At 43.4% G+C, this 21,579-nt stretch overlaps 1 protein-coding gene and 1 long non-coding RNA gene across 10 annotated transcripts in view; one reads left to right on the plus strand and one right to left on the minus strand.

Annotated features, from left to right (window-relative positions):
- AGRN (agrin) overlaps positions 1 to 504 on the minus strand; it is a 653,845-nt gene extending 653,341 nt beyond the window's left edge. For 6 of the 8 annotated variants that reach the window (XM_089668399.1, XM_089668394.1, XM_089668392.1 and 3 more), the window contains exon 1: positions 129 to 503. In XM_089668399.1, coding sequence (XP_089524525.1) covers positions 129 to 497 — 369 coding nt within the window. In that variant the 5' untranslated portion in view covers positions 498 to 503. Of the gene's footprint in view, positions 1 to 128 lie in introns of all 8 variants that reach the window. The other 2 variants (XM_089668391.1, XM_089668395.1) reach the window with 1 other exon arrangement.
- Positions 141 to 21,205, plus strand: LOC149469930 (uncharacterized). Of its 2 annotated transcripts, none has more exons than XR_016311468.1 (3): positions 141 to 644; positions 13,311 to 19,795; positions 20,532 to 21,205. It is a non-coding gene; the product is annotated as an uncharacterized LOC149469930 (long non-coding RNA). The 2 variants fall into 2 exon arrangements; XR_016311469.1 differs by having other exon boundaries at positions 13,311 to 13,422.
- The last annotated feature ends 374 nt before the right edge of the window (positions 21,206 to 21,579 follow it).

Raw genomic sequence — 21,579 nt, forward strand, 5'->3', positions numbered from 1 at the left:
ATCACTGACCTGAAGTACCGGTGCCCCGGGCACTGATCACTGACCTGCAGTACCGGCGGAGCACATTGCCGGCTGTCTCCGGGCAGTTGGTGAAGTTTGAGGCCCCGCCCTCCCCGGCTCCCGCTTACCTTACACGAGTAGGTGTGGTGTACCGGGTCCACGTTGAGGATCTCCTCCACAGTCCCGGTGAGGACGATGTTCGCCTCCTCCTCCCTCCTCTCCAGCTCTCTCTCCGGACAATGTCCCCGGACGGTCCCCAGGCACACGGCCAACAGAGCCGCTACGGTACACACGGTCTGCATGATCCTCCACCGTCCCCGCATGGCCACAGCAAGGACAGAGCATCCAGAGGACGAGAGAGACTGACGAGGAGACCCTCCGCACCGAGTCCGGGGAGAAGACAAACCCACCCGGGAGGAGGAGGAGGAGAGGGAAGAGGGGGGGCGATGGGAGTCCTCCTCACCAACACTCACTGCCTGCCTGCGGGGGATTTGCATGCAATCTGAATTGCTGATAAGAAGAGGGGGGGTGTCAGCCCTGTCCTCCTCCCCGACCATCCCAAACTACAGCAGGACGCCACCTCCAGGAAATGCGGCTCACATCAGGTTAATGGATAATCGGAGCAACGTGATCTGACTATAAAGGTGCAACCAAGGCTCTGCTCCTCTCCTGTCTTCTCCTCTCCTCTGTCTGCTCCTCTCCTCTGTCTTCTCCTTCACTTCTCTTTTCTCCTCTGTTCTTCTCCATTATTTTCCTTCTACTTCTCTCCTCATCACTTCTCCTTTCCTCCTCTTCTCCTTTCCTCCTCTTCTCCTTTCCTCCTCTTCTCCTTTCCTCCTCTCTTCTTCTCTTTCCTTTTTGTTCTGTTTTTCTTCTACTTCTCTTATAATTCTCTTCCACTTCTTCTTTTTCTCTTCACCTTCTCTTCCACCTCTATTCGCCTTTCTTTGCCTCTTCACCTTTCTATGCCTTTTTTTGCTTCTTCCCCTTCCCCTTTCTCTTCCTCTTCCCCTTTCTCTTCCTCTTCCCCTTTCTCTTCTTCTTCCCCTTTCTCTTCTTCTTCCCCTTTCTCTTCCCCTTCTCTGCCACTTGTCCGCTTTCTCTTCTCCTTTGCTTTCTCTTCTCCTTTGCTTTCTCTTCTCCTTTGCTTTCTCTTCTCCTTCGCTGTCTCTTCTCCTTCGCTGTCTCTTCTCCTTCGCTGTCTCTTCTCCTTCGCTGTCTCTTCTCCTTCGCTGTCTCTTCTCCTTCGCTTTCTCTTCTCCTTCGCTTTCTCTTCTCCTTTGCTTTCTCTTCTCCTTTGCTTTCTCTTCTCCTTTGCTTTCTCTTCTCCTTTGCTTTCTCTTCTCCTTTGCTTTCTCTTCTCCTTTGCTTTCTCTTCTCCTTTGCTTTCTCTTCTCCTTTGCTTTCTCTTCTCCTTTGCTTTCTCTTCTCCTTTGCTTTCTCTTCTCCTTTGCTTTCTCTTCTCCTTCGCTTTCTCTTCTCCTCCGCTTTCTCTTCTTCTCTTTGCCACTTTGCTTTCTCTGCCACTTCTTCTCTGACTCTTTGCTTTCTCTGCCATTCTCTTTTCGCTTTCTCTTCTCCTTTTCATTTCTCTTCTTCTCGTTCTGTTCTCTTCCTCTTCTCCCTTTTTCTCCCCTCTTCTCTTTCCTATCTCTTCTCTTATCTTTTTTTTTTTTTTTTCTTAGTTCTCTCTTCACTTCTCTCTTTTTTTCCTCTTCTCATTCTCATTGCTTCTCCTTCTCCTCTCTGTGTCTTCTGTATCCTCTTCTCTGCCATGTGCCAGGGGTAGCCCCAGCACTAAATGAATGACATTTAGTTTGCTGAAGTGCTGTGTATCAGAATTAAAGTGGCTCTAAAGGCTGAAGGTTTTTTTTTTTACATGAAGGTAAAAAACCTTCTGGATGTAGCTGCCTCTCAGGCTCCTCCCTCCTAATACCTGAGACTGATCTCGATCCAGTGATGTGCATGAGAGCAGCAGCTCACCTGGGTCTCTCCCTCCCCATTGGCTGAGACACAGCAGTGGGAGCCATTGGCTTTCGCTACCGTCATTCGCAGCCAGTGAGGAGGGGACAGGGCCGAGTCACTGTTTGTGTGTCTTATAGATACACAGAGGCAGCTTATGAGTGGACACTCAGCAGGGGGGAGGAGCCAGGAGCACCAGTGAGGGACCTGAGAAGAGGAACATCGGGTCTGCTCTGTGCAAAACCATTGCATAGAGCAGGTAAGTCTGACAGGTTTGTTATTTTTAAAAAAAAACTCAAAACCTTCCATATCACTTTAAATGGCTTTTTTAACAAAAATATTTCCACCTTTTTTTTCCCCCTATCTTTTGTTAAATCTCAGTGCTGCTGATCTCCTGCAGCCTTTTTGCAGCAGGTACTTCACATTTACACTGACAGTTGCATGTGTTTTTTCAGGAAGGATTTCCAAATGGTGGCATCAGAGGAACATGCTTATAGGGCAGTAGGGAAGCGGTTACAGCATATAAGATATGCTGTGATTGGACAGGGGGTGCATCAACATCACAATCTCCTCTTGTCCAACTGTTTTCAGAAACCAAGCAGCACCTAGGAGTGGGACATGTATCACTCGATGTACAATACTGGTACCTAGCTAATGCCACGATATTGTTTTTGTCTGGAGTTCAGTTCCAGGTCTGTTTTGCATTGATACATTGTTGCAGCTTTGTCCAATGCAAGTGTCAATGTTCCATACCTGGCTGAACCCTGTAGAAGATGACAATCACTGTAGTAGCTGCTACTGCCCCCTGCACAGCCCCGTGCTCCAGTGAGCACTGGAGGAGCACAACCGAGAGCTGATGACTGACAGTCTCTACTCACCGAAGACAGAGAACTGAGCAATCAGTGACCTTTGAGCGCTCAGTTCTCAGTCTAGAGATGGCAGAGGGTAGATGCAGAATCAGACCAATTCTACATCCACCTAGGTAAGCATGACAGTCTGTTTTGGTTTTTTTTATATTCCCACACTTCTCTTTAAAGAGTGTTATGTATGTTAGAAAGGTCACATGCGGGCAGGGCCAGGCAGAGGCAGAAGTGGCACCATGCTGCGTGGAGCTCAGTTGGTGCAGGTGCCTCTCCTGCGTCTGCATCACATAGACTTGTCAAATGTCAAACTGAGAGCTCAGTCCTACAGTTTACTTGGCCTGCGTCAGGGGATCTGTCTTTGCGTCAGAGGATCTGTTTGCTCCTGGTAAACAGAGCACAGTGCCTGGCTGTCACACGACCCTGATGATTACACAGGGAGAGCTGCATTCTCCCTGTGTAATCTGCAGGACTGAGGTCTTTCTCTACATTCATTTATATATGAAAGCTAATATTGTCATTCATTGTCATTAAATAAATGCATCCTTTCCTTTGATGACACATTGTAGGGGTGGTTTGGGGGAGTGTCCTTGACACCCTGTGCTCACTGGCAGTGAGTTGAATGATGCTAGGTGCCATTTGATACAGAATAGGATCTGTGGTGTACTTTAGATCTGTAAATCTTCAGGAAGAAAAGGATATCCTATATCAGCGCTGTAGGATATATATTCAGCGGAGGTGATGCTGGATGTCCCAGCACCCTCAGACTTCCACATCACAGTTGCTGGTTTAAATTTCCTTGTCTCATGCTAGCTGACATGATATTTCTTCCACACTGTAATAAACCGACAAAATGGCTTAGTGTGCTGTTCTATGCTGTTTGTAACATGTAGATTGCCATTTCTGACCTCAGCTACTGAAAATGCCAGTTTCCTGGCTCTCATGCTAGCCCTTTTTGTAATGTTAATTTAAAACTGAACTCTGGGCAAACTTTAAATACATATTAGGGAATGTTTTGTTGCCTGCCTTAGGATTTATCTTCCTTTCTGTCCAGTCCTAAGATTTACACAGCATGGCAGGAGACCTATCTTTTCCCTGTGGCAGTTAAAGTGCATCTAATCCCCAAATTGAACATTTTATTTATTGCAGCTGACCAGTCCTTAGATAGGGCGACTGCTTTACTTTTTTACTGACAACACTCAATCAACTATACTGTATCAATGGAGGAGCAGCTTTGTCATTCTAGCACAGGAAGTGTGTTAGGACTACAGTACACCTCCTCTTCAGTTTATCTTCATTATATAGGGGTGTTGTTCTGTAACTGACAGAGTTGACCTATGCAGGGTTGATATGAGCTAACACTGCAGAAAGTACAGATGTTTGCAAGCTTATTGGCTTTGTGGCAGGATTAGCAGGTAACCTTTGCACTTGGCTGTAAACCCTTTCATATACCCAATGAAGTGACTAGCCTCAGGTGATACACAGAGATGAAACAAATCATCCTACATGAGTTGCACCTGTTTGTCTGCAGTCTTCTTTATATCTGTTCAAAGTGCAGAATGTATACACCTTGTCTGAGCTGTCAGAAAATGGGGTGGAGAGCTGAAATTACATGCTGTAGAGCTCAGTTAGGAGGGTTCTGAGAGCTGATTGGAGGAAAGGGGCACACCCCCTTCACACAGTATACAGGAACAGAGCTGAGGCTGTCAATTAGCTGGAGATCCCTCCCTTGTAGGGATGCACTACATTTTGGTGGCCAAAACATTTCGGCCGAAAACACCCCTATCAGCCTTTGGCTGATATGAATATAAGCACCAATACAGGTGCAGAAAATAACCTCACCGCCCCTTGCTCCCGCCCACTGTTGCCGCTACCTGCCGCCGCTTGATGGTTCTCTGCCTTACCTGAGATACCGCCAAACAATCCCGGTGCGGGGCATAAAGATAAGTGAAGGATAAGCTTACCTGTAGGTAGAATTATTAAAGGCAAAGTTGTCTTTATTACATTTTCAGCAAATTAGCAAAACAAGGCATGAGAAATACTGAAAACAAGTACAAGTAGATGAACATAAAAAAAGCACATTACAGATGCAGCGATGATCCATGTGGATGGGTGAAAATGATTCCATACAACAGAAAGATGGAAAGATCAATAACACAGTAACACATATTACGGGGATATGAAAAAACAGAGTTCCAAGGGGGGCATCCTCAGCAAGATGTATGAAACAAAATGAGATAACTCCGTATAACCAAGAGTATAAACCCAAACTGAGAAAAAAGAGAAGAAAGTATAAAAAGAAGATAAAAAAGAGAAGTCCGTTGTAGAGATGAAGAAAGATGAGAAGAGAGAGGGTTGGGAGATGAGAACGGCAAAAAGCAGATTCAAGGCAGTCCTCCACCAGTATCCCATCGGGTGATCCCGCTACCCGCATCTGGGCACGAGCCGCGGGGCCACACCGGTGGACATTCCAAAATGAAAATGAATCGGGGGAGCAAGGCTCAAATCCATTATGGCATGACAGGGGAACACATATCACAGAGAGTCGAAGAGGACGTGAAATGGAGCCAAACCGACCACAGTAACTTATGTTTATCATAGGTATCATTAGCAAATCCCATGTAAGTAAAATTATTAAAGGAGAGTTTAGTACCACTTTAAATGCAGCTATTTCTTCTTTGAGGGAAGTGATGCAATGTAAATTCTGTTTTAAGTAGACAAAGATGTACTTTTATAATTATATTGTATATTATTATTATTATTACTACGAGTTTATATAGCGCCAAAGGGTTTGCTCAGCGCTGTACAATAGGGGGGACAATACATGGCACATAGGGGGGACAATATTGTGTTACCAGCCTACAGTTTGGAAAGGGATACATTGTAAACTTAACTGTGAGCTACAAAGGTGAAATGGTCATGTCCAGCAAATGTCCCAGCTGTTCTGTCAGATGAATGTGAATGCAGCGAGAATCTTTCACAATTTTCCCTAGAGAAAAATCTAGACTTCTTAAGTGTCATTTGATGGCCAGTTGGGTGTCGTAAATGGCTGTGCAGTTGATGCTGCAAGTGTGAGCAGAGCAGCTGTATGAATAAATGGACTTATTTTCCCATTGCACTGCACTGTACATTTAATCACTTCAACATTATTATTATTATACAGGATTTATATAGTGCCAACAGTTTGTTCAGCGCTTTACAATCTAATGGGAGAGAGTACAGCTACAATACAGTTCAATACAAGAGGGAAACATCAATCCTGAGGACCTTTACACATACAGTTTAACTCAGGCAACAGAAATGTCCCAGCATGCAGAAATGCTTCCTTGAGCCTGGGTTCACACCGATGCGGTGTGGAATTTGCATCAGTTTCTGTGCCATTTCCACACCGCATCATAATCGCGCCCTGCTCACATGAACCATTGCGGGTGTGTATTTTAAATTAATGACACTCCGAAATCAGTTCGCAAAACGCAGTGCGATGTGCAGAATCAGATCGTATGGGTGTTCAAATCCGATTCTGGTGCAGACTAAAAAAGGTCCTGCACTTTTTTGGTGTGGATGCAGAGTGATTTGAGCCATACAAAATGTATGGCTCAAATTGCACCACACAGAAATCACATGTGATTTGCACAGGAATGCAGTGCAGTTCCTGTGCGAATCACATGCCATGTGCTGCACCGCATCAGTGTGAACCCGGGCTCAATCTTGGTGTGCTTTGTGTATTTCTTTCAGATCTGTGTAGTAATCCATTGTGAAACTTTCTCTCTGTGTCTTTCTGTAACAAAGACCAGTCACTGCTGCCCTTTCTCCTTGTGCAAGGTGACTGGTCTTGCCTCCACCTTCCACTATAGTGGGTGGAGCAAGCTAGGTCCCTCCCACAGCTCTGCTTCCGGCACAGTCTATGTACAGCACAGTGATGGTGTCACTACTGCATTTACAAGGTGATATTTAGCAGTCCTCAGAGCCTGTTAACACCTGTGCATGTACTTTGTTGTGAAAATGCTGGAGTGTTTTTATTGTCTGGTAGTTAAACAAGCAAAGCAAAGTGCATTTTCCATTCATGTGTAACACACATGTGAAATCATGGCCATATGACTGAATGTGCACTAATTGGATTATGTTTGCATTTTTTAGTGCATTTACATTGCATTACTGTTGATAAAACCGTAAGGTAATGTTCATACGTGTGTGTCTACATTTGTATGCCTTTTATGTGCTTTAGGTGCATTTTTTTTATGCATTTAATGTGTTTTTCAAGTGTATTTGACCAAAAGGATCACCTGCACCTTTTTTCCAAGTCATACAGAAGTATGTTGCATAGGTGTGAATGTGCCCATTAGGCAATAATAGGATTCCTTCTGTGGTTCATTTTTACAGGACAGCCAAAGTGGGGCAAATCACACCGGTGTGAATGGGGAATTGTACATGTTTTTTCTAGCAAACAGGATTTCTTAAAAATCAAGTAACTACTGAATTTTTAATTCCTCCCTAAGCTCATGTGCTCACAGTTGTTACCTTTTGTACCACTTGCCCCACCCTGATAGATTGATGCTCTTTCACGCTGGCCCTCCTAACACTTTTGTATTGAATTGTATTGTAACTGTACTGTCTCCCTTATGTTGGAAATAGCTGTGCAAACTGTTGGTGCTATATAAATCCTGTATAATAATAATGGAATGCAAGGCCCTACTGTGAATACCTCCATAAATTCTAATGAAAACAATTGTCCCACTCCCTGTGGATTTGGGGTTCTATGCACACTCATTGTAGCGCAGTTACAGTACAATACTATGAACGGGTCCTTAGTATAGGGCAGTATCACTCCATGGCAGACCGCAGTCTGGACTTGAACAAACAGAAGACACCGCTATCTGAGTGTATCAATTTAATTAAAAACAAGTAAAGGGAAGGGTTAAAATGCACTCACAAGGGTGAGAGTAAATGGACATATCATCAGTCCTTATTCGCTGGCAAGCCTCCGTGGACAGCGGGTGGATGGATGGATGAGATGTATCCTTAAAACAGCTCTGCAGAATAGGTGGAATAAAGCTGGACTCAGAATGCAGATTAAGTCCATATGACAGGCTGTGTCTTCCTCCAGCAGCAAATATAGCCACACTGGAACGTAAGCCAGCGCTAGGACTGGAATCGGTAGAGACATCTGGACATATTGACGTCAAAGAGTGATAGGTGGTAACATGTTTCGGAGCCCACAATCACTCCTTTGTCAAACCATGAGAGTCCAGACTTGGACTGCCACGGTCACACCACTTAACAGCTTGGGTGTCTTCTCCATGTCTCACCCCTGCTGCAACAGTGCAGCCACTGTCATCCTCACAGCAAGGCTGTGGAGTGTTGGAGACACAGTAGGTCTGGACAGAGGGCAAGAGCTGCCTGACTTTTCACGTTCTGGGGCAGTCCTAGCAACCAATCATCTGATTGTTAACATGAAAATTTGACCAGCTTCCGCTCTCCGTTCAGACCTGCTGCGCCTCCCGCCCTCTACCCTGCTGTGTTACGCTTGCCATACTCTAGTAGACTTGCCAATTGGCATTCAAACGTACTTTTGTTTTAAACATTCAATTTTTGGAAGGAATGTAATTTCCCAAATTAAATCCACATTCACTGTTAGAGCATTCAAGCAAAATCTTCCATCCCGCTCCTTTAAATTTTTGCATTGATCTCCTTAATTTGATTTCACTAATGGTTAGAAAATTAGCTGAATGTTTTTAAAATGAAAAATTTCATACAAAACTTTACTAGTGTATGGTCAGCCTTAAGGTAGGTGAAGGAATAAGGTTCGATGTAAAGGGGGTTTAGGACACTGAAATGAATGAATGGAGGATTATGATGTGAAGGGGGGGGGCTGTGATATTTGTGATTCAGAGGTGGGGGGGGGACTGTCATATGTAGGTGGGCTGTGATGTGAATGAGGGGGACTAATTAAACTGAAATGAAGGGGAGATGTGATGACAAGGGGGGACTGATGACACCGATGTGAAGTGATGCTGTGATAAAGGGGGGGGGGGGGGGCTGTGATGTTTGTGATGTAAAGGTGGGGGCTGTGATGTGAAGGGGGGCTGTTATGAGAGGGTGGGACTGAGGACACTGATGAAAAGGGGAAAATGATGACACTGATGTGAAGGGGGGCTGTGCTGAGAAGGTAAGATGGAGGGCACTGAAGTGAAGAGGAGACTGATGACACTGATATGTGTTTGGGGGCGGGGAAGGGGGGTGCTGTGATGTGAAGAGGCGACTGATGACACTGATGTGAAGGGGGGGGACTAAGGACATTGATGTAAAGGAGGAATTGCTGTGATGTAAAGGTGGGGGAGGCAGTGATATAAAGGTGGGGTGGCAGTGATGTGAAGGGGGGGCCGAGGACACTGATGTTAATTGGCGGGACTGTGATGTGGAGGGGGAATGAGAACACTGATGTGAAGGGGGGCTGTGCTGAGAAGGTGGGATGGAGGACACTGATGTGAAGAGGAGACTGATGACACTGATATGTGTTTGTGGGGGGCGGGGAAGGGGGGTGCTGTGATGTGAAGAGGCGACTGATGACCCTGATGTGAAGGGGAGGGGGGGGGGGGCTGTGATGAGAAGGGGGGGGACTAAGGACATTGATGTAAAGGAGGAATTGCTGTGATGTAAAGGTGGGGGAGGCAGTGCTATAAAGGTGGGGTGGCAGTGATGTGAAGGGGGGGCCGAGGACACTGATGTTAATTGGCGGGACTGTGATGTGAAGGGGGAATGAGAACACTGATGTAAATGTGGGAGGGGGGGGGGGTGCTGTGATGTGAAGAGGGTACTGAGGACTCTGATGTAGAGGGGAGGACTGAGGACACTGATGTAAAAGGGGGACTGTGCTGTGAAGATTCTTAGTCTCAACAATATGGGACTCAGACCTCTGCTAGAATGAACTTTTACACCAATACCCCTGGTGTAGAGCATTACTTTCTGAGCTCAGATCTTTGTACAGAAAACTACTGTCATCTATCTTCTAGCAACGAAGACCAACGTATTGACATATTGATCATATAATCTACATCAATCTGATCTCTTACATGTTTATCTAAAAACACTGAAAAGACTACAGATTCCATTTAACTGATGCTACTGATTTTTTTATTGCTCATTACTGCTTATTTTAAATTGTCCCCTATCTACATGTCAATATCCTGGAAATAAAGCTCCACATCAATGTCGCTTGGTTGATTTATTAAATACAATTGGAATCTGTATGCCAACAATAAAGAAAGCTTTTATGCTAAACGTAAAAATATTTTATTTACAGGACACCAAGGTGTTATTTAAATTGTTCACTGCAAATGTTTTTAAAAGAAAACAGACAGCGTCTGCACTTTATTTATTTTCCACTTTTTTTCTGAAATGCTCTTTTTCATGTTTTAAAAGGTAAATATTTAGCAAAAGGTACTTCTGTAAAGCACAGCAATTGCCTTGTTCTCAGCCTGCTCTCGCTTTATAAATGTCTCCCGATGGGGCTGATTTAGAGAGCGGTCCAGATAAAAGTGGATCAGATTGCCAAGAGCAACCAGTCAGATGTCTTGTTCTGTTTAGAAAGAACAAGTAATTTGCTGCACTTTTCTGTGTTCCGGTCTTTGTAAATCAGTCTCGTAATCTTCAACAGGGAGTTTGAAAGCTAATGATACTCTTATGGAAGTGTTATGAGATTAGCATAGTTCAGAATACTAAAATGATTATGCTTTTAATACTCAGCACTTTTATTATGAAATAATAGGTGTGTGTGTGTGTGGCTATACAGCTTACATTTTCAGGCATATTTTTGCAGTTGCAGCATACAGCCACCCATAGAAAGGAATGATTGTACACGTGGGTATACACCATACTTATGCTGATTGCTGCTGAATCGGTCAAATTCGAGCCATGGATGGCCTTATCGGTACCACCCAGCTCGACAAACTTCAATTTAAAAATCAAATGAACAAGGTTATAAAATTGTCGTCTGAACAGTGACTGCATCCAATTGGTCATGTCCATGTTTGGTCAGTGATGTCACCCAGAAGAATTCTCCCCTTTTATACTTGCTGTCATCCAACAGAGCTGTCATTCATGGATGAGGTGTTGGGATCAGATTGTGTTGGCAGGTTTTCTCATCGGGTCAGCAGCGACTTTTCATTATGAATGACATGGATTTGAATCACTGGACCTCAAGATTGGTGGCAGATTTACACCATGAGACTTTTTTTTACTAAAATGACTGGCCAAAAATTGTGAGTGTGTGTCTATTTACTGTTGACTTTTTTTGTGAATGAGTAGGGTTGTTTTGTACCCCTTATTCATTGACATGGGGGGGTGGTATCTGGGTACCCCCTTATTGTTTTAGGGGGCTTCCAGGTTCCAGCAGACCCCACCCCTCCTGCAGTCCTTCACACCCTCTGGGCAAGGTTGTGAGGAAGACACCTATGTCCTCATCAGCATTGGGTTGGGACAAGGTGCTTTGCTAGGGAGGTGCCTCCCCCCCCCCCCCACACATACACGGCAAGGTACCCCCCCCCCCCCATGCTGAGAGCATGTGGCTTTGCATGGATCAGGAGGGGATGGTGTTAATGCATGCTTGTCGCCTCTTTCCTAGCTTGCCAGGCTGTGTGCTAAGAGAAGGGTCTGGGGTAGATTTTTTGGGGGGGAGCCCACACTTTTTTGTAATTCATGGGTTCCCTCTTAAAATCCATACCAGACCCAAGGGGTCTGTTATAAGGGGGGGAACAGCACATAATTTTTCTTTTTTGCAAGGGACCCCCTTAACATTCAAACTGGACTTGAAGGATTTGGTATGAATTATGGGGGGGGGAAAGCCCCACACAGTTCCTTTTTTTTTAGGTGGGGTTCCAATGCACATCAATACCAGACCTGTATCTAGGGTAAGGGTCTGGTACATATGAAGGGAATCCTCTGCCATTTGTTTACAAGCAGAAGTAAAGCAGCTGGTGTCTGATGTTTACGGGTGATGGGGGCAGATCCTTGCATTGTTACAATTAACTTTAATGAAATTACAATTTCACACATTTTATGCACTGATCACTGTATTAGTGTAGCTGGGGATGTCAGTGGCAGTTAGTCAGTTCTCCCCCAGTGTCAAAATGCCCGCCGCAGTTCCACTATAAGTCGCTGATTGCCTCCATTACTAATATAAAAAAATATACCGCACTTTTATAAACGCTATAACTATTATTATTGTTATACAGTATTTATATAGCACCAAAGGGTTTGCTCAGCGCTGTACAGTAGCGAGGGGGACAGGACATGAGACAAGACAGTAACAATACAATACACGAGGAGTTCGAGGGCCCTGCTCTTTCGAGCTTACAATCTAGGAGATCACGTAAACCAATTAATTTACACATATTGGGATCTTTTTAGCAAAGGCATGCAGCAAAATACATTTTGGCCTAAATTTATGATGAAATTACATTTAAAAAAAAAAAAATTTACTGGACATGTTTAAAAGCAAAAAGTCAAAAATATAGTTTTTTTTTCAAAATTGTCAGTCTTTTTTTGTTTAAAGTGAAAAAAATAAAGACGCACAGGTGATCAAATACCACCAAAAGAAAGCTCTATTTATGGGGAAAAAAAAGACATAAATTTAATTTGGGTGCAGTGTTGCATGACCGCGCAATTGTCGGTTAAAGTAACGCAGCCCTGTACTGCAAAAAATGGCCTGGTCAGGAAGGGGGGTAAATCCTCTGGAGGGCAAGTGGTTAAGTTGAATTTGTATGTAAATTGGATTAGGTACATGTTTTAAGTGTAACTCCAGCCAAAAAATTATTTTTAAGTTTTGGATAGCATAGGGGAAGGATTGGTCATGTAGTGATGTAGGTTTGCTGACAGGTCCGCCAGACAGTAGGTGGCAGCATGCGGTGAGAAGCAAGATGGCCAGGATCAGCATGACATCAGGTTGCCTTCGTTCATTTGGCTGAACGTCTGTGGATCACAGGAAAGCAGTTTGTTCTGCACTTCTTTGACAGACTCTAACCTGCTGCCAACTGACATCACTCGGCTGATCCAGGTTGGGGAAAGACCCTGTCTTTAAAGTCAGGATCCACCCAGATATCTGGATCACCACCTAGCTCAGCCTCTTGGTGATATGCAGAGAGCCTGAGCCAGCTGCTCCCTCCCCCCTCCACAGCCCAGCACTTCAGTGAGCGCTGAAGGGACAGAGCAAAGAGCCGGTGACTGACAGTCACCAGCTAACTGAGAACTGAGCGATCAGCAGTCTTTGATTGCTCATTTCTCAGTCTTAGAGCCGTCGGGGGACAGACGCAGCATCGGACCGTCTACCTGGGTAAGTATGATTTATTTTTTAAAAATGTAACTTCTCTTTGAAGTCAGATGTTTGTAACTTGGGGACTATCTGTATTGCAGCTTTGAGGGATACCACAAAATAATCAGGAGATTCCAGTTACAAAAAATAAAGTGTGACCCTCTGCTCTATTTTTTTCCCAGGTGCTGTTAGCTGAAACAACCAAACTCCAATGCGGCGTATGCACATTAAAAAGATTGTGCCATTTGTCTACAGGAAAGTTATTGCACACGATAGTCACAAGACATATTCCAGGTTGGTGAAAGATCTCTTTACCTGAGCACCCTGTATCAGACTGATCATATTGCTTGTCAGCATCAGTTAATGTTCAGCCAGACTACGTTGTCCCATAGATGGAAAGATATCATGTAAAAAAGGACAGATCTGCCTGGATTCAACAAGACTACTGTACCAGCTCTAATCCTAGTATGACTTTGAGCACGAGAACTGAAGAGACTTGATCTAGTTCATATATAGAGTTAGAACCTTCAAAAGGAATACAGCTATTTTCATCAAATTCTGACTCTTCTGCTTACGGTCATTAGCCAGGGTGCTCATACACTGCCAGGTTATCAGTGATCCCTTGTGTACTTGTTGAAGCCCCTGATCACATATTGCATGTTTTTGTTGCATGATTTTCACACAATTTCACATGTCATGCATAGGGAAACCCATTCACTTTTTTTTTTTTTATTGTGACAGAATCTCACCACATTTCGAGTGCCACTAAGAATAATGGCACCCAAGCACACCTTGCGTGTTAAGCTGCGATTTGGAATCATGAGCTGAATTGCAGTGATTTTTTTCCCATGATTCCAAATTGTGTAATGTAAACTGGGACTAAATGTGAAGTTCTGTGTCTTATTTATAATAGCATGCACACAAGTCAGATAGTGTAATACATAGAAAATGTAAGTGATATTAATCCATAGTTTTTTTTTAAAGCACTTTCAGCAGCTGATTTATTCACTTACTAAGTATGCAGATTCTTTATCTTTTATTTCTTGTTTTTATTTCAGTTTAAGAAGGTGCCATGACTGCTGCCCTAGGTTTCCTGTTTCAGGGTGGCTCCTTTTGTCTTCCAGCATCCTATGGAGCCACCCTTACATGCAGGGACAGTTGTGTCTCCTTACAGTGTGTGCATCAGTAAAAACACACAGCCTATAGCCTAAGATGGCAAGGTGCTCCCCTTCTCCTCCCTCCTTTTTCCCCCCCTCCCATCATCAAGCCAACAAAATGACTGGAGAATGCACTGTCACTGTTAACTTTCTCAGTGCCGCTTACCTGACGTTCAGGGAAGCAGCACCGAGAGCAGGAATCGGCAGCATAGTAAACAGTAGGGTCTGGAGTAAGAATTTTAGCTAAAGGTTTTTTCTAAGGATTGTTTATGCGATTGTGCTCAGTGCTTTAAGCTAAAAAAAAAACGCTGAGGGTTTATTATCACTCTAATGTTGCTGATCATATGCAGTCTAACATTCTTACCATTGGTAAAACTGAAATTACTTTTAATCATTACAAAATTCAGATTTTTTTTCCCCTGTGTGTAGATATATAATGACATAATTTACTGCAATTATGTTACTTGTATCTGTGTTTCAACAGATCTAAGTCTTATAGAATTGAAAATGAACTTGAGATACTGCCTAAATACCTCCGCCTCATTTAAGCGTGCGTAGTGATGGCAGACTGCAAAATTAGTTGATGTGATTGTAAAGGCATGTCTTTTATTTTCTAAAAATAACAAACATGTTATACTTACCTGCTCTGTGCAATGGTTTTGCCCAGAGCAGTCCTGATCCTTCTCTTCTCAGGTCCCCTGCTGGCGCTCCTAGTTCCTCCCCCTTGCCACTTGCTCTGGGGGCACTCATGCGTGCTCTCTCTAAAGCTGACTCTGAATGTCTATAAACACACAGAACACGGCTCAGTCCCACCCCCCCCCTACTGCCTCCTTATTGGCTATGATTGACAGCAGTGAATGCTTCCCACTGCTGTGTCTCAGCCAATGAGGAGAGGGAGATCCATTATAGCATTTGCTCTCATGCACATTGCTGGATCATGATGAGGCTCAGGTTCGTATTTAGGGGGGGCTGCGGGGAAGGCTAGCTGAATGTTTTTTTACTTTAATGCAAAGAATGCCTTAAGGTGAAAGACCTTGAGCTTTAACAACCACTTTAAGTCCATCTTTTAGGGAAAGGAAAAATGTTCCCATTAAAATGGAGATATCCCTGCGCTGCAAAGGTTAAATGCCTGTTTAGCTCCAACGGGCCACAAAAAGCTGTTTTACTTACCCGCTCGTCTGGCAGCCAGAACTCTTGTTTAGACTAGGTTCACGCCTGCGTTTGAGCCGTTTCTGCATTGTGTTTTGCGTTGTTTTTTTTTCTTGTTGCGAGGCAGATTTAAAACTCAAAATGCGACAAAAACGCAATCCCTGCTTTTCTGCAGTGTTTCCATTGAGGTCTATAGAACCAAAAAAGTTACTTTTTGCATTAAAAAAAGTCCCTGACCCTTTCCAAAAACCACAGCGGGTGAAAATGCACAGATGTGAACGTGTCCCATAGGAAATCACGTTAAATGGACTATACTACGTTTTCTGCAAAATGCTGCAGAAAATGCTTAGGTGTGAACGTAGGGTTACTCCCTTACAATTCATCATTTGACAGTTCCTCGACATTGTCATGACCACTGTGGGGCTTTGGGCTCTGTACTGGACTTGGTGAAGTCAGAGAGCCTGCTGCTGTTGAGCATAGCGGAGAAGACACGGCTGGGAATGATCTTAGAACTTGGAGAGAGTCTGAAGGAACAGCAGATTCGGCAAGTGAAACTGCTTTTGTGACCACCTGGACCTAACCCTTTATGCATTTAACCCTTGCTGTACAGGGGAAGCCCCACTGCAAGAGAGCACTTTACCTGGAGCGCAGATTTAGGAACTAAAGTTAGCATTAAGTATTCAGAGACGAATGCCAAGAACTCAGGTATTCTGCATTATGAGCATTTGTCCCTGAACACATAGAACCATAAACACAAGTACCACTTGGTACAGCGTTCCACCCCATCCAGCAGCAGCATACAGGCTGGATGCTGCACCTCTGCCTCCTGGGAGAACTAAAACACTGGGACAGCATGCACAGCAGCTAGACACCCCCATGTGCAACTGGTGTAAAATATTACAGAGAAATGGCAGTGAAGGGTGTATTGCTCTTTCTGAACAGTTATTATCGATCCCGCAGTCATACTGATGAATGAACTTGTTATTTTTATTTGCTCCTTTCCCTGAAACCAGAAATTCATCTTGTATATGAGTTTTGGAGACGAGCTGCCAGTGTCATCAAAAGAAGTTTTTAAACTTGTATGGATGCATCCATCCATTCACATAAAGGCTTGACTGTTCACCTAGCAGAGAATAAAGTTACTAATGTTTTATTATCAATAACATTCACAGCTATGTGCTTACAGAATTCTATGCCCATGGAGTTTGAGATATTTGAGTTTTATAGCTGAGTTTTCAGTATATCGGCCTCTACTAAACCACTTTCACTTTTATGTTTAGTTGTGAAATTTCAACACATTTATCTGTAAATTGTATTGTTTACAATGTAAATGCCAGTTGCTTGAAATGTCATTTTTTTTAACACCCAGAGTGTGCTGCTACACTTGTATGAAAATATAATATAATGGATAGTCATGGCTAATGTTCATGTTACTGTCAATTGAGAATTTATACAGTTAATTTTAATTCATTTGCTTATTGACCTCAATATAGTTGGTTAATGTACTGCCATCTTGTAGTCATTTTGGTGATTGTAACATCCTTTTCTGTGTTCCCTCCCATATTATGATGTATTTCCTCCTCCTTCACACAGTTGTTTTATGGGATAAAAATGGCTGCTTGTCGCACAGCCACATGTTAATGCCAAGACGAATGGGGGAATGCATTACCATGTTTTGACCTGCAAATACCATCTTTTCTTAAAGGGACTTGCAACACCATATATTGCCAACACTTGGTATGGTCATGTAGAAACCTCCGGCAGAAGGGCCGATGGGTTTATAGTCTCCCATATCAAGGCAAAGAAGGGCATACATTTGCCAACATTAGTTGAGTGTGATCAAATACCGGACAACAGGGAAGAAATTCCTATTCCAGAAGCTACGTATCACCATCCCCACTTAAGGCATTTGGTTACTTATATTCCTCCAATGGACATGGATCTTAAAATCTTAGTCTTGGAAAAGACAAAGACATTCTCAGACTGCGCAAAGTATGCCTGCAGTGCAATGGATCTGACTATGCCACATATGCACAAAGACTTGATCTAGGCTTGGTAATAGTGGACGATGTATGCTTGAATAGAATGCGCACGCCATCTGAGATCAACTCCTCCAAAACTCGTGTGTTAAGAAATGTGCATGCATTTTACTTCAGACAATGCCTTCATCATTATGAAGTAAAGGAAAAGCCTCTTGACATCAACCAGGTATCTGATATTACTCCCATCCCCTGTGTTGACAGTGTTTTGTACTACACGTGATGACAACAGAATAGCCTTGTCAGTTGAAGATAGAGAGTTCATCACAATAACGGACAATTCATTTTTCAAAGATAAATCTTGGAGCTGGGTTGCACTAAATATCTCTTGCTACAAAAGTTAGACTTCCAAATAATCATGAAGAAGGCTTATCCAGATTCAAATCACTTCAGCGAACCGAACACTAAAGAACAGGCCTGAAACGAAGGACCATTTCATTGCCTTTATGAAAAGGATCTTTGACAACGATCACGAAGAGCCAGCTTCACCTCTTCTAGAACATGATGAGTGCTGGAATCTGCCTTTCTTTGGAGTGTATCATCCACATAAACCAAAACAAATTAGGGTAGTGTTTGACTCCAGTGCCAAGCATCAATGCGTATCCCTGTATGATGTTCTTCTCAATGTTACTAACTTAACCAACAACTTTGTAGGAGTATTTATGAGGTTCAGAAGAGAGCCAGTTGCCATAACTGCTGACATTGAACAAATGTTCCATTGCTTTGTAGTAATAGAAGACCATAGGAACTTCCTAAGTTTTCTGTGACAATTGAAAACAACATAAACAATTAAATTATTGAATACCGCATGAAACTACATGTCTTCGGAAACAGCCCCTCACCCACAGATGAAGAAGCCATAGACCAGCTCCAAAGGACTCGAGGTATACTTTTTGAGACCAAACTCTAACTCCATAAGATTGAAACAGTGCTGCTGTGATGAAAGCCTTTCAGCCTAATATAAATCTGGGAATGGACATGCCTCCTGTTCAGAGAAGTCTGGTTTATGGTGGAACTTTTTAAAAGACACCTTTGGCTTTCAAGTCAGCTCTACAGACAAGCCATTTACCAAACGTGGTGTTCTGTCAGTGGTGACAATCCATACGATCTACTGGGATTTATGGTTCCCATCACCATACAAGGTAAATCCTTAATAAGACAGCTATCAGAGACTATTGAAGTTTGGGATACTCCACTACCAAAAGAAAACATTCAAAATGGGAATCCTGGAAACAATATATGCCTAAAATGGAATTGACATGCCACGCTGCTACACTTCAGCTTCCCTTGCTGTAAATCAGAGAAAAGAGTTTCACATCTTCTCAGATGCATCCACTGAGGCCATAACAGCTGTTGCCTACCTGAAGGTGAGAGAATCTCTTAAATCAGTTCCATGTAGGGTTTCTGTTTGGCAAAGCTAAGTTAGCATCTAAGCCTGAGCACACAATTCCCAGGCTTGAACTTTGTGGGACTATGCTAGCCATAGAAATTGCAGATTCTATACTGCATGAGCTAGACATTCAGACAGATGACATCAAATTCTACAAAGACAGCAAAGTTGTTATGGGCTACATATACAATCAGACAAAATGCTACCATGTCTATGTCAGCAATCGTGTAGAAAGAATCAGAAAATCCACAAGGCTTACTCATGAGTTTAACCACCTTTCTGGCAGAAGTGCCTGCCATAATCAATTCAAGACCATATGTACCAGTGTCTACAGATCCAGAGTCCCTAACCACCCTTGCTCCAGCTACTCTTACCCAGAAGCTTGGGTCTGTTCTTGATCCACCTGGAGACTTTAAAGCAGGGAAGCTATACCGTGATCAATGGAAGCCAGTACAACACCTTGGCAACGGCTTCTGGAATCGGAAGATGGCGTATCTTACTCTTCTGCAAGGAAGCAGAAAATGCTAATGTCCGATCCCTAATCTCCAAGTTGAAGACCTTTTTTCTGCTCAAAGACCAGCAAGCTCAAAGAATTGAATGGTCCAAGGGGCTCATTGTAAAGACCATTTCTAGTGATGATGGTAAGGTAGAGGTGAAAACTGCCAGACAAGGTACTATAAAGACTTTCATCAGACCCATCACAGAGCTTGTTTTGCTCATGCCTTTTGGAAACTGAACTTGCTTACCTGGCTTTGTTGGATCCTGTTTCTGACCTCAAGAAGAGAGTGCCTGTGTCATTTACTTGGTTGGGGAGCCTGACATGGAGAGGAGGCGTCCTCTTATGACTCCCGCTCAGAGTCCTTGATAGTGGGAACAGAGGGCGCAGAGTCAGGAGTGGCACGAATGCCGGGCAGGTCTGGAGCTGGCGGCAGGTAGGTGAAGACCCAGGAGATCCATATGCAGGCCGGTGCGGATGCAGGAACGTAGGTGCAGGCAGGTATGGTGGCAATTAGGATGCAGACTGAGACTGGATACAGGAACATGGATGCGGCAACAGGCAGGTATAGCAGTGACTAGGGTAGGGTGCATGACCCTGGGTGCGGCAGCAGGTAAGTATGGTGGTGACCAGGATGCAGGCCAGGTGCAGCAGCAGGTAAGTATGGTGGCAATCAGGATACAAGCCAGGTGCAGATACAGGTAAGTAGGTGCAGCAGAGTCAGACAAGCTGGGTCAGGATCAAACGAACAAATCAAGTACAAGGGAGCAGGCAAACAGATAGTCGGGGATAGCCGGGGTCGGTGCAGGCGGAGTTCTTTCTTAGATCAGATCAGGATACAGGCAACAGAATCAGGTTGTGGAGTGCAGAACGTTATAGACCAGAAGGCATTGATTACACTGTATTGCAGGTTTAAATAGCATGCCTTGCGGTGACATGTACCCTACTACGCATGCGCGCACTTGCACACTCCTGCACATGCGTGCCCACACGCTCCCGCGCATGAACACTCGCACCGCCGGCGGCCCGAGGAGATCCGCTGCATGGCGACAGGATCCCTGACAGCCTGGAACTTTAATTGACACTACTTGATGCCTTAGATTGTAATTATCATTGTGTGTGTGTGTGTGTGTGTACATTATACATATATAAAATTTCTTTTTGTCTTTCAGATCGTCAAGACAACTGCAAATAGCACTATTTTTTATTGGCATTTTCAAAACTACCGTGTTATGTTTGTAATATAGTGTGCTGTTCATGGTCATGGTTAATGTTCATATTACTGTCAATTGAGATTTTATACAGTTCATTTTTCTCAAGCCATTGTTTATTCACCTCAGAATAGTTGGTTAATATACTGCCATCTTGTGGTGATATTGGTAATTGCACCATCCTTTTCTGTGTTCCCTCCCATATTATGATGTAGTTCCTCCTTCACACAATTGTTTTATAGGATAGAAATGTCGCACAGCGACATGTTAATCTGCTAGCATTACCATGTTTTGACCTGCAAATACCATCTTTGCAATCTTTGTGGATGAGAAAAAGGTGTTTGGTGAGTTCAGCTATCTGATAAAGACTGTCCGCGGTAATTGTATCTACTTATACTGGCCAGGCATGGAGGTCTCAGCAAGGGATAAGTCACTAATACAACAATTGGAGTCAATTGCCACTTCTCACCAAGAGTCGTTGACCACATGCCAACAGTGTGCGGAAGGCCACCATTTATTTTTTTTTTTTTATGTCTTTTGAGTTTTATTTTTGTAAAAAATCATAGCTGACTTTAGATTCATGTGGCAAGATACATTTTAAAAAATTAAATTTACAGCAGAGCTTGTAAAGACAATTATGTGCATTATAATTTTTTTTTTTTTAAAGCTAGAGAACGTTTTCATTTCAGCAACCAGGACAGGCACTCACATTTATCAGCCTGATTTGGCATTTCAGCTGGTGTTTAAGTGAATATGGGAGTTTAAAGAATTACAGGTAGATAGAGTTTAAAGGTATATTTATCAGTTGTCCATTGACCAAATACAGTGGGGAAAATAATTATTTGCTCCCCTGCAGATTTTGTAAGTTTGCCCACTTACAGAGAAAGTAGAGTCTATACTTTTTATCATAGGTGTATTTTAAATGATAGAGACAGAATATCAACTAAAAATCCAGAAAAAACACATGATACAAATATTATAAATTGAGTTGCAGTTCAGTGAGTAAAAT

The sequence above is a fragment of the Staurois parvus genome, unplaced genomic scaffold (assembly GCF_062004578.1).
Source record: "Staurois parvus isolate SC_StPar_1 unplaced genomic scaffold, SC_StPar_1.0 ptg000057l, whole genome shotgun sequence".
Classification (NCBI taxonomy): domain Eukaryota; kingdom Metazoa; phylum Chordata; class Amphibia; order Anura; family Ranidae; genus Staurois; species Staurois parvus.